The following is a 12,742-nucleotide window of genomic DNA, read 5'->3' on the forward strand; positions in this document are numbered from 1 at the left end:
ATAATACAACTTTTAATTTGTGTGTGTATGTTTTCCTATACTGAGTACCAGAAGTCCTCACAAAAATAGTAAGCCAACATAAATTCAGAGAAGTGAGGACATTTTGCTGGGTCTCACTTGTAAAAAGGTTATTTTATCGTCAGGGTTGGGGTTAGGGAAAATGGGATTTTGAATGGGAATCAATTGTTGGTCCCCAAAGTCCTCACAAGTATAGTAAGACATAGCTGCATGGGTGCTCATGCACATGTTTGTATGCGGACATTTTGTGTAATAAATCCGCAATCGGAAATAATGAACACATATTCAACGTTTACATATTTATGTTACATCACAATGGTATGTTTGCTAGTAGGTGTGATAAACGTTGAATTAGTCATTCAATCATAATGATTTATTTAGATGTGTATTTGGATACTGACCTCATAACGTGACAGAAGGGGGCGTCGCCGTCCTGTAACGACGCCGCAGCGCGCAGCTTTTCGCCCGGCGGGATTTCCGCAATATCAAGTATGGCGAAGACGTACGATTATTTGTTTAAGTTACTGCTAATCGGAGACTCCGGTGTCGGCAAAACCTGCGTGCTGTTCAGGTTCTCAGAGGATGCTTTTAACTCGACATTCATCTCTACCATAGGTAGGTGTGACTTTGGTTAGCCACAATGCAATGTTTACAAAACGACAGTCATCCCGACCAGAAAGCAGCTAGCTAACGTTACTAGTATATGCTGTTAACTGTATCTTATTAGGCGAAATTCATTCAAGTAACTGACTAACTCAAGTTAACTTGCTGTTTAGGTGACAAGTAACACTAGGTGACAAGTAACTGGCATTAGCTGTGTAATAGCTGCATTATAGCAAGCTATATAGGTAATGCTAGCTAACGGTCGGTATATAGAATGCTAGCCTGTTGGCTAACTTCCTGTAGCTTACTAGTAACGTTACTAGCTAACAGTTAGCCATACTAGCGAACAGTTAGCCATACTAGCGAACAGTTAGCCCTACTAGCTAACGCTGCTTAACTCTGTAACTCGCAGCTGGAAATCCAAACGATAAAGTGCTACAATACGTTAACTATGTAACGTTAGCTGCCTGCTCTGGCTAACCGTTATGAACGTTAACTAGCCACCAAATGTCCATAACTGTGTACAACTAACTTAGCTAACCTTTTTATTTAACGAACTCGCTTGTTAGCTTTAGAGCTTGTTCTCCTTTTACATTTTGTATTGCATTGATTGGAGTATAACTACAGCCACAGTCATAGCCATAGTGTGTAATGGCTAGGTTGTTTAATTTCATGATTCTTCTCTTCTGTTTCTCCTGAAGGCATTGACTTTAAGATTAGAACGATAGAGCTAGACAACAAGAAGATAAAGTTACAGATATGGTAAGCCCTCCATGTCACCTCGAGCACCACGACTGCTTTTTATACAGGAAAGAAAACGGGTAGGCTTACACTCAACGCGTTTTGCCTTGCAGTTATAGCTAGGTAACTATTAGAAAAGGAATTGTATGACTGTCTATGTACCTAACTAACTGTTGTCCTTGTGTTTTTGTAGGGACACAGCAGGGCAGGAGCGATTTCGAACAATCACAACAGCATACTACAGAGGCGCGATGGTGGGTTAACAACATGCTTGTTACGTTTTCATATTTTGTTATGCGTTTTCTTCTTCATCACAACGTTGAGGTGTTGACTTTCTGGTTGTATTCTTTCATTTTGACGTTTCTCATCACAGGGTATCATGCTAGTCTATGACATCACCAACGAGAAGTCCTTTGAAAACATAAAGAACTGGATACGGAATATAGAGGAGGTATGTTTGCTTAAAGTTCTATTCTGTTCTAAACACGAATACCATACTGACTGACTGGTAAATATTCAGTGTACTCTTGTCAAAGTCGACCGTATGTACAGTGAGGGAAAAAGTATTTGATCCTCTGCTGATTTTGTATGTTTGCCCACTGACAAAGAAATTATCCGTCTATAATTTTAATGGTAGGTTTATTTGAACAGTGAGAGAGAATAACAACAACAAAAAACACACCTCAAAAATGTTATAAATTGATTTGCAATTTAATGAGGGAAATAAGTATTTGACCCTTCTGCAAAACATGACTTAGTACTTGGTGGCAAAACCCAGAGGTCAGACGTTTCTTGTAGTTGGCCACCAGGTTTGCACACAACTCAGGAGGGATTTTATCCCACTCCTCTTTGCAGATCTTCTCCAATTAATTTAAGGTTTTGAGGCTGACGTTTGTTAACTCAAACCTTCAGCTCCCTCCACAGATTTTCTATGGGATTAAGGTCTGGAGACTGGCTAGGCCACTCCAGGACCTAAATGTGCTTCTTCTTGAGCCACTCCTTTGTTGCTTTGGCCATGTGTTTTGGGTCATTGTCATGCTGGAATACCCATCCACCACCCATTTTCAATGCCCTGGCTGAGGGAAGGAGGTTCTCACCCAAGATTTGATGATACATGGTCCCTTTGGTGCAGTGAATTTGTCCTGTCCCCTTCGCAGAAAAACACCCCCAAAGCATAATGTTTCCACCTCCATGTTTGACGGTGGGGATGGTGTTCTTGGGGTCATAGGCAGCATTCCTCCTCCAAACACGGCGAGTTGATGCCAAAGAGCTCCATTTTGGTCTCATCTGACCACAACACTTTCACCCAGTTGTCCTCTGAATCATTCAGATGTTCATTGGCAAACTTCAGACGGGCATGTATATGTGCTTTCTTGAGCAGGGGGATCTTGCGGGTGCTGCAGGATTTCAGTCCTTCACGGTGTAGTGTGTTACCAATTGTTTTCTTGGTGATTATGGTCCCAGTTGCCTTGATCATTGACAAGATCCTCCCGTGTAGTTCTGGGCTGATTCCTCACCGTTCTCATGATCATTGCAACTCCACGAGGTGAGATCTTGCATGGAGCCCCAGGCCGAGGGAGATTGACAGTTCTTTTGTGTTTCTTCCATTTGCGAATAATCGCACCAACTGTTGTCACCTTATCACCAAGCTGATTGGCGATGGTCTTGTAGCCCATTCCAGCCTTGTGTAGGTCTACAATCTCGTCCCTGATATCCTTGGGGAGCTCTTTGGTCTTGGCCATGTTGGAGAGTTTGGAATCTGATTGATTGATTGATTGCTTCTGTGGACGGGTGTCTTTTATACAGGTAACAAACTGAGATTAGGAGCACTCCCTTTAAGAGTGTGCTCCTAATCTCAGCTCGTTACCTGTATAATAGACACCTGGGAGCCAGAAATCTTTCTTATTGAGAGGGGGTCAAATACTTATTTCCCTCATTAAAATGCAAATCAATTTATAACATTTTTGACATGGATTTTTCAGTTTTTTTGTTGTTGTTATTCTGCCTCTCACTGTTCGAATAAACCTACCATTCAAATTATAGACTGATAATTTCTTTGTCAGTGGGCAAACATACAAAATCAGCAGGAGTTTTCCCCCTCACTGTAGTATACTGTATGTATTGTGGTGTTCAACTACTCTTATCTCCTTAGCATGCATCGGCTGATGTTGAAAAGATGGTCCTCGGTAACAAATGTGACATCAATGACAAACGGCAGGTGTCCAAAGACCGGGGAGAGAAAGTGAGTTCTGCTGCAATTGTGATGAATTACAAGCTCCGTTCTGGTTGTGTACTGTACAACATTAAAGGGCTTGGGATGATATAGAGCACTTTTCAAACTTAAGCCCTGCCATGTTGTCTAGGTCAACAACAACAACAAAGACCTGCTTGATTTACCAAAACCAGATAGAAACTGTGTAGAAATGATGATCGTAACAACAGTCAAAGCATTACTCCCCCCATTTCTCAGCTGGCGCTGGAGTACGGTATTAAGTTCATGGAGACTAGTGCAAAGGCCAACATCAACGTGGAAAACTCGTTTTTGACACTTGCCAGAGACATCAAATCAAAGATGGACACAAAATTGGTAAATTCAAACTCATTTAGGTTTTAGAAGGAACTTTTTTTGAAGAAGAAGAAGATCAAAAATGCTGGACATTTTAATTTGAAAAACTGAACTTTCTGTCTTTGTTGCAGGAGGGCAGCAGTCCTCAGGGGAGCAGCCACAAGGTGAAGATCTCTCAGCCCCAGAAGAAGAGCAGCTTCTTCCGCTGTGCCCTACTGTGAGGACCAGACCATGGGTGTATACCAAATGGCCCACTATTCCATATATAGTGTGCTATGTTTGACCAGGGCCCATAGAACTCTAGTCAAACGTAGTGCACTATGTAGGGAATAGGGTGCCATTTGGGATGCATACCAAAGGCCTTACCTACCCTCCGCCTGCCCTGGCTGGGATATGCTGGGGTGCTGGCTGGACACAACTGGACTGTGCTTGTTCCCAGCACCCCCCTCTCCTTCTACCCTATTCCCTTCAGCCAGTCCCAATTCACTCCCCACCTCTTCCCCTCGGCCCTAACCCTTAGATGTTTGTGTATCTGAAGTGTTTGAATAGATATATGCAGTTGTTTACACCTTGCATATACAGCGAGCTCCAAAAGTATTGGGACAGTGACACATGTTTGGTTGTTTTGTCTCTGTACTCCAGCACTTTGGGTATTTGTGCACCTGTCATTCTTCTTTCACTTGTCATTATTCACGATTCATTCAGGACTATCCGTAATCATGGTAGCATCCACATTTAATGTAGATACGTTAAGAAACATTCTATTGTTATTTACAATAACAGTGACTGAAAAAAATAGCACAATAACAAACAGCAAATGCATCCAACAAATCTGTAGAATCACAAGCTTGACGTAGTCATTGTGTGCTATGAATATGTGATGAAATACTTCACTTTTAATTACGTTAATACATGTATAAGTGAATTTGTCCCAATACTTTAGTTCCCCTAACATGGGGTGGGACTATGTACAAAAAGTGCTGTAATTTCTAAACGGTTCACCCGACAATGAAAATACCCTCAAATGAAAGCTGACAGTCTGCGCTGGAGTACCGAACCTGAACAACCAAGAATGTGTCACTGTCCCGATACTTTTGTAGCTCGCTGTCCGTGAACATCGAAGACTTGGGGCCAATGGTAATTGGTAAGGAGATAATTAGGACAAGTTGCCTCTTGCGCTCTCTCTCCCTCACTGTCCATCTCTCCCAACGTCACGCCCTGGGGTAGCTGGAGTACGGTAACCGCGACTCCATCCACAATGGCCCCGTGACACCTGGTAATGCTGCTGTCCTACCTGCGGCACACCAACCTCCTGTTTTCTCTCACCACGGGTCGGACAGACAGACCAACCGGTGGAAACACCACTTGTTTTTTAAGAAGGTTCAAATGACATGTCACACAGAAAAGCTCTTCTTCCTGTTTCACACTAGTCTCTATGTACATACATGTTTCACATGCAGCCACCTGGCTCCACACCTGCCAAAGTTGGAGCCCCGTTTACTTTTCAGTTCGAATCGCTTGAATGACCCAAAGGTTTGGGATTGGGAACATGATGCGTGGATGTTTAGATACTATTTGTAGGCCTCTCTTCCCCTAGCCACATTGTTAACATGAGCCAGAGACTATTTGTAGGCCTCTCTTCCCCTAGCCACATTGTTAACATGAGCCAGAGACTATTTGTAGGCCTCTCTTCCCCTAGCCACATTGTTAACATGAGCCAGAGACTGATAAGCTTATTTTTTTGATGAAAGAGTTTTTAAATGAATATAATATGACTTGAATATTCACAATCCTTCAGGAAAGATTGATCGCTAAATAATTTAATTACGCAGACTAAAAGAAAATTCAATTTGAATGATATTCCGTTTTGTTTACATTCCAAGATAATAATTTGATGCTATTCTATACATGAGAGGCTTGCAACAGGCCTCTCTTCCTGGACAAAGTTATTGTACTGAATCCAAGTGTTTGACTTGTTTACTGCCAGTCCCAGATGTTGTCTTGAGAACAAACACACAGCCTCTTAACCATAGTGCTGCAGCACCACCTGAAAAATTTGAATTTAAAAATATATTTAGACTTTTTTTATATACATACAGTACCAGTCAAAATTTTGGACACCTACTTATTCAAGGGTTTTTCATTAGTTGTGCTATTTCTTTCTACGTTGTAGAATAATAGTGAAGACATCAACATGTCATGTTATTTCATAGTTATGTAGTAACCAAAAAAATTGTTAAACAAATCAACATATATTTCAGATTTTTTAAATTAGCAACCCTTTGCCTTGATGACATCTTTGCACACTGTTGGGATTCTCTCAACCAGCTTCACCTGGAATGCTTTTCCAACAGTCTTGAAGGAAAAGTACTAAGCACATGTTGGCTGCTTTCTTTCACTTTGTGGTCCAATTCATCCCAAACCATCTCAGTTGGGTTGAGGTCGGGTGATTGTGGAGGCCAGGTCATCTGATGCAGCACTCCATCACTCTCCTTCTTGGTCAAATAGCCCTTACACAGGCTGGAGGTGTGTTGGGTCATTGTCCTGTTGAAAAACAAATCACAGTCACGCTAAGCGCAAAACCAGATGGGATGGCGTATCTCTCTACAGAATGTTGTGGTAGCCATGCTTGACAAGAGTGCCTTGGAATTGTAAATAACTCATTGACGGTGTCACCAGCAAATCACACCACCTCTGTGTTTCATGGTGGGAACCACACATGCAGAGATCATCCGTTCACCTACCCCTGCATCTCACAAAGACATGTGCAGTTGGAATTAAAAATCTCACATTTGGACTCATCAGACCAAAGGACAGATTTCCACCAGTCTGATGTCCATTGGTTGTGTTTCTGGCCCAAGCAAGTCTCTTCTTCTTATTGGTGTCCTTTAGTAGTGGTTTCTTTGCAGAAATTTGACCATGAAGGCCTGATTGACGCAGTCTCCTCCGAACAGTTGATGTTGAGATGTCTTTTAATTGAACTCCGAAGCATTTATTTGGGCTGCAGTCTAAGGTGCAGTTGTTCTAATGAACATATCCTCTGCAGCGGAGGGAACTCTGGGTCTTCCTGGGGAACTCATTTCCTGTGACGGTCCCGTGAGAGCCAGTTTCATCGTAGCGCTTGATGATTTTGGCGACTGCGCTGAAAGAAACTTTTCCGACTTGACTGACCTTCAAGTAATGATGGACTGTCGTTTCTCTTTCCTTGTTTGAGCTGTTCTTGCCATAATAATGACTTTGCCCTATTTGGTAAAAGACCATCTTCTGTATACCACCCCTACCTTGTCACAGCACAACTGATTGGCGCAAATGCATGAAGAAGGAAATTATTTACACAAATTAACTTTTAACAAGGCACACCTGTTAATTGAAGCTGGTTGAGAGAATGCCAAGGTGCAAAGCTGTCATCAAGGCAAGGTGGCTACTTTGAAGAATTTAAAATACATTCTGATTTAACTTTTTGGGGTTACTACATGATTCCATATGTGCTATTTCATAGTTTTGATGACTTCATTATTATTCTACGATGTAAAAAAAATAACAATAATAAGATGAAAAACCTGGAATAAGTAGGTGTGTCCAAACTTTTGACTGGTTCTGTATGTATGTGTGTATTCACAGGTGTACAGCACTGGGCCTTAAATAGTCTTGTATTAGCTTCCACTGACTATGCTCTTAACACAAGGCCTGGGACTACTTTTTCTACTCTAGAACATTCTTGTGTGAAATCTGTTTGAAATGTGGCCCAATGGAGCAGGGCTATTTAATTCTTACCCTACGAGGGCCGGAGCCTGCTGGTTTTCCGTTCTACCTGATAGTTAATTGCACCTACCTGGTGTCCCAGGTCTAAATCAGTCCTGTATAGAAATTGGTGCCATTTCGAAAGCAGCGATAGTGTTTTTTTTTTTCAGTCAAGTTACAGCAACAACATCCATTTATAAGCTCATGTTTATTCCCAGCTATATGGCGTCTCTGGTAGTTAGCTAGTGAAACACTCAGCTTTCCTCTAAACTGGAGTGGCTGTCTGCTAGTACAAACATCCATGTTACAATGTGGACGGACAAACAGACAGAACCCCTTCTGATCAATGCAAGTCACATCCCTTTGCACTTTACCAGTAACCCTTTGTGTTGTGTGTAGTCTGTGCCAAGTGATAGTTTTGCAATATAGAACAAGCATATTTTTGTCCATTTAATTGAATGACATGATCTGTTGGATTTATGGTAATGGTTGGTAGATACTTTGGGCACATTTTAGATGAGTGTTGTTTATTACGCCTTTATAAATGGGCTCTCTCCGTTGCTTTACTTCTGATATGACTTGTGTTCTATGGTTCAGGGCCTTTGGTCAAATGTCCCTGAATATTAATGCTGACCTAGGATAAGGTTGTCTTATTTGATTTATGATTTAAAGACAAAACTGATCCTAGATCAGTATCCTGCTCTGAGGGCAGCTTTAAGAATACAGGCCCTGGTATCAGTTTTTAGTAAAAGGGTTTTTAGTTGTATGCTACTGCCCTGACAAATTTGAGTATAATCTAAATGTGACGTTCTCTTGGCTTATGAAGTCAAGCTAAAACTTCATCAAGGTCTTGTGAGTCTTGGTTTCATGTGGTCGTGTCTGTCTTTTGGTCAGTACCTTGTTTGACAGCTAGGTGGCAGCGCATCACCACCGGCAGCTGTTTATAACATTGGAATAATGCGTTGAAAGAAATGTCCAGAATTATGAATTGAAAAATCCATTGAAAAGCAGTGTGATATTTTTGAATATGTTTTGGAAGTGCTAGGATAAAATGGTGTGTATATATGATAGACACACCTAGGATCGCTGTGTCCTACGTTGATACAGTGTTTAACCATTGAGTCCTCTTACTCCAACACTTCCCAGTTTGTCCCTTCCTGTTCTATTAAATGTCTGTGTTTTGAAGAGTTAAAAATAGCCTGAGTTCCAGTCTGTTTGTGTTATAATACCAACTCCTTGTCACTCATCGTCATGTTTAGCTTGACAATGAAGTTGGCAGTGGCACAAACCGATCTGGGACCAGGCTAAAACAATGAAAATACATGTACAACATTGACAGGAGGGGTCCTTTAAACTAGCCTTCCCCTTTTTCGATATCTACTGTACTGGGACCTGCTGCTGTCTCTCAACCACGTCTTAATAATAACTAATACTCTTCCCGGTTTGGACCTAGCCTGGTCCCAGATCTGTTTGTGCTAGTTTTCCATCCGATTGGGGACAGATTTCCATGTGAATATTGTAAAAAAAAAAAAAACTGCATAAAAACAATACACGCATTTTCCCACCAGAGATGTTTCCGTCAAATTGTATAGTTCCTGATGAAAAAACGTAAGTGATGACGTAGTGCACATAAAAACAATTCAATGTGCCGAATAGGAAAATAAACTCAGCCAAAAGATAAACGTCCTCTCGCAATCAACTGCGTTTATTTTCAGCAAACTTAACATGTGTAAATAGTTGTATGGACATAAGATTCAACAACTGAGACATAAACTGAACAAGTTCTACAGACATGTGACTAACAGAAATGGAATAATGTGTCCATGAACAAAGCAAGGGTCGAAATCAAAAGTAACAGTCTGTATCTGGTGTGGCCAGCAGCTGCATTAAGTACTGCAGTGCATCTCCTCCTCATGGACTGCACCAGATTTGCCAGTTCTTGCTGTGAGATGTTACCCAACTCTTCCACCAAGGCACCTGCAAGTTCCTGGACATTTCTGGGGGGGAATGGCCCTCACCCTCAATCCAACAGGTCCCATACGTGCCCAATGGGATTGAGATCTGGGCTCTTCGCTGGCCATGGCAGGACACTGACATTCCTGCTTTGCCAGTCCTGTTTGGTCCAGCGACGGTGGGTTTGTGCCCATAGGTGATGTTGTTACCGGTGATGTCTGGTGAGGACCTGCCTTACGACAGGCCTACCAGCCCTCAGTCCAGCCTCTCTCAGCCTATTGCGGACAGTCTGAGCACTGATGGAGGGATTGTGCATTCCTGGTGTAACTCATGCAGTTGTTGTTACCATCCTGTACCTGTCCCGCAGGTGTGATGTTCGGATGTACCGATCCTGTGCAGGTGTTGTTACACGTGGTCTGCCACTGTGAGGACGATCAGATGTCCGTCCTGTCTCCCTGTAGCACTGTCTTAGGCGTCTCACAGTACGGACATTACAATTTATTGCCCTGGCCACATCTGCAGTCCTCATGCCTCCTTGCAGCATGCCTAAGGCACATTCACGCAGATGAGCAGGGACCCTGGGCATCTTTCTTTTGGTGTTTTTCAGAGTCAGTAGAAAGGCCTCTTTTAGTGTCCTACATTTTCAGAACTGTGACCTTAATTGCCTATCATCTGTAAGCTGTTAGTGTCTTAACGACCGTTCCACAGGTGCATGTTCATTAATTGTTTATGGTTCATTGAACAAGTATGGGAAACAGTGTTTAAACCCTTTAGAATGAATACCTGTGAAGTTATGGATTTTTATGAATTGTCTTTGAAAGACAGGGTCCTGAAAAAGGGCCGTTTCTTTTTTTACAAGTGAAATGTGTTTCCATTTTCCACTCTGCTGATGGTTTTCTCACTAAAAATGTTGTGTTCTATAGCAAATGCCCACTGGTATTAGAACCTGCACTCTAGCCAACAGCTCGCAGATACAGTACAGCTCGCAGATACAGTGCGAGTATAGCCTACAGCATGAGATAATTCTGGACAAAAGACAGAGATTCATTTTGTTTGTCAAATGGCAGCCAAGCATCAGTGGTCGTGTCACCCAGAATAAAGCCCTCTGCATTTATTGGAAAGCTAATCACTATACACTGTTACCACCCTGTTAAATTCATGATGTATTTCATCTGTTGCCTAATTAACTGCATGCTTTCTCAAAGACAAGTCATAGTAGGAGGACAAATAGCATGTCATCGTAACTCCAAAATGGATTTTGATATGATAGTTATTATATCCATATTTGCTCATAAAATCTTTTCCACCAACATTTCTCTCATTGCAAAAGGATAGATTTGGAGTTTAGGCAGGTATATACAGTTGATAGATTTTAGGCAGGTATATACAGTTGAAGTCGGAAGTTTACATACACTTAGGTTGGAGTCATTAACTTGTTTTTCAACCACTCAATACATTTCTTGTTAACAAGCTATAGTTTTGGCAAGTTGGTTAGGACATCTACTTTGTACATGACACAAGTCATTTTTTCCAACAATTGTTTACAGACAGATTATTTCACTTATAATTCACTGTATCACAATTCCAGTGGGTCAGAAATTTATATACACTAAGTTGACTGTGCCTTTTAAACAGCTTGGAAAATTCCAGACAATGATGTCATGGCTTTAGAAGCTTCTGATAGGCGAATTGACATCATTTGAGTCAGTTGGAGGTGTACTTGTGGATGTATTTCAAGGCCTACCTTCAAACTCAGTGCCTCTTTGCTTGACATCATGGGAAAATCTAAAGAAATCAGCCAAGACCTCAGAAAACAATTGTAGACCTCCACAAGTCTGGTTCAACCTTGGGAGCTATTTCCTAACACATGAAGGTACCACGTTCTTCTGTACGAACAACAGTACGCAATTATAAACACCATGGGACCACACAGCCGTCATACTGCTCAGGTAGGAGACGCGTGTCTCCTAGAGATGAATGTGCTGAGTTGCAGTCAATCCCAGAACAACAGCAAAAGGACACTTGTGATGATGCTGGAGGAAACAGGTACAAAACTATCTATATCCACAGTAAAGCGAGTCCTATATCGACATAACCTGAAGGCCGTTCAGCAAGGAAGAAGCCACTGCTCAAAACTACCATAAGAAAGCCAGACTACCGTTTGCAACTGCACATGGGGACAAAGATTGTACTTTTTGGAGAAATGTCATTCTCTCTACTATTATTCTGACATTTCACATTCTTAAAATAAAGTGGTAATCCTAACTGATCTAAAACGGGACTTTTTACTAGGATTAAATGACAGGAATTGTGAAAAACTGAGTTTAAATGTATTTGGCTAAGGTGTATGTAAACTTCCAACTTCAACTGTATGTAGGATGCTACACTCCACAGCATGGCCTTCGCCCCAGATCAAAACTCCAAACCTACAACCTAATTTTGACCAAGATTAACCAAAGAGATTACTGCTGCCAAGGTTTTATTTTTCCAAGCTTTACGGAGGTTGCTCTAGATCAACAAACAGCAGAGTCCCGAGGACGCCATTCCAACCTAGAATTGAGCCAGATACCAATTCAATTAGCACTAAGGTGTGAAGTAAAAGGCCTTTGGGCCCAACAAGTGTCAGGAGTCTTTGAAGCATCCTCAGAAGTCCCCTCCTGCTGTTCAAAGATCAGTCACTGGCATTTTCTACAGGAAATTTGCTTACAGAAATAAAGGCTTCTCCCAAGTGGGTGTGACTCCCATTACCTGCTGCACTGCTGCTTGGATTCCACCTGGCGATCTGTTCCCCGTCTGCCCTGGTCTGTCTCCACCTGTCTGGTACAGGTACCCCCACCACACTCACCCCTCTCTGGTCACCGTCTGCCCTGGTCTGTCTCCCCCTGTCTGTTACAGGTACCCCCACCACACTCACCCCTCTCTCCCTGGTCTGTCTCCCCCTGTCTGGTACAGGTACCCCCACCACACTCACCCCTCTCTGGTCACCGTCTGCCCTGGTCTGTCTCCCCCTGTCTGGTACAGGTACCCCCACCACACTCACCCCTCTCTCCCTGGTCTGTCTCCCCCTGTCTGGTACAGGTACCCCCACCACACTCACCCCTCTCTCCCTGGCCTGTCTCC

General features: G+C 42.3%; 1 protein-coding gene across 1 annotated transcript; it reads left to right on the plus strand.

Moving 5' to 3' along the window:
• The first annotated feature begins 468 nt into the window (after positions 1-468).
• On the plus strand, positions 469-6,503 carry LOC135534721 (ras-related protein Rab-8A-like). Its single transcript, XM_064961617.1, has 7 exons — positions 469-633; positions 1,323-1,383; positions 1,556-1,616; positions 1,736-1,813; positions 3,515-3,604; positions 3,833-3,949; positions 4,060-6,503. The coding sequence occupies exons 1-7, from the start codon at positions 510-512 to the stop codon at positions 4,147-4,149; spliced, it is 621 nt and encodes a 206-aa protein (XP_064817689.1). The 5' UTR covers positions 469-509; the 3' UTR covers positions 4,150-6,503.
• The last annotated feature ends 6,239 nt before the right edge of the window (positions 6,504-12,742 follow it).

This window comes from Oncorhynchus masou, unplaced genomic scaffold, assembly GCF_036934945.1.
Source record: "Oncorhynchus masou masou isolate Uvic2021 unplaced genomic scaffold, UVic_Omas_1.1 unplaced_scaffold_3867, whole genome shotgun sequence".
NCBI classification, from domain to species: Eukaryota; Metazoa; Chordata; class Actinopteri; order Salmoniformes; family Salmonidae; genus Oncorhynchus; species Oncorhynchus masou.

Excerpts from the sequence above, each read along its gene's own strand:
- LOC135534721 (XM_064961617.1), top strand. The coding sequence starts at position 510 with ATGGCGAAGACGTACGATTATTTGTTTAAGTTACTGCTAATCGGAGAC. Across the intron at positions 1,384-1,555 it reads AAGATAAAGTTACAGATATG|GGACACAGCAGGGCAGGAGC; the intron begins GTAAGCCCTCCA and ends GTGTTTTTGTAG. Across the intron at positions 3,605-3,832 it reads CCAAAGACCGGGGAGAGAAA|CTGGCGCTGGAGTACGGTAT; the intron begins GTGAGTTCTGCT and ends CCCATTTCTCAG.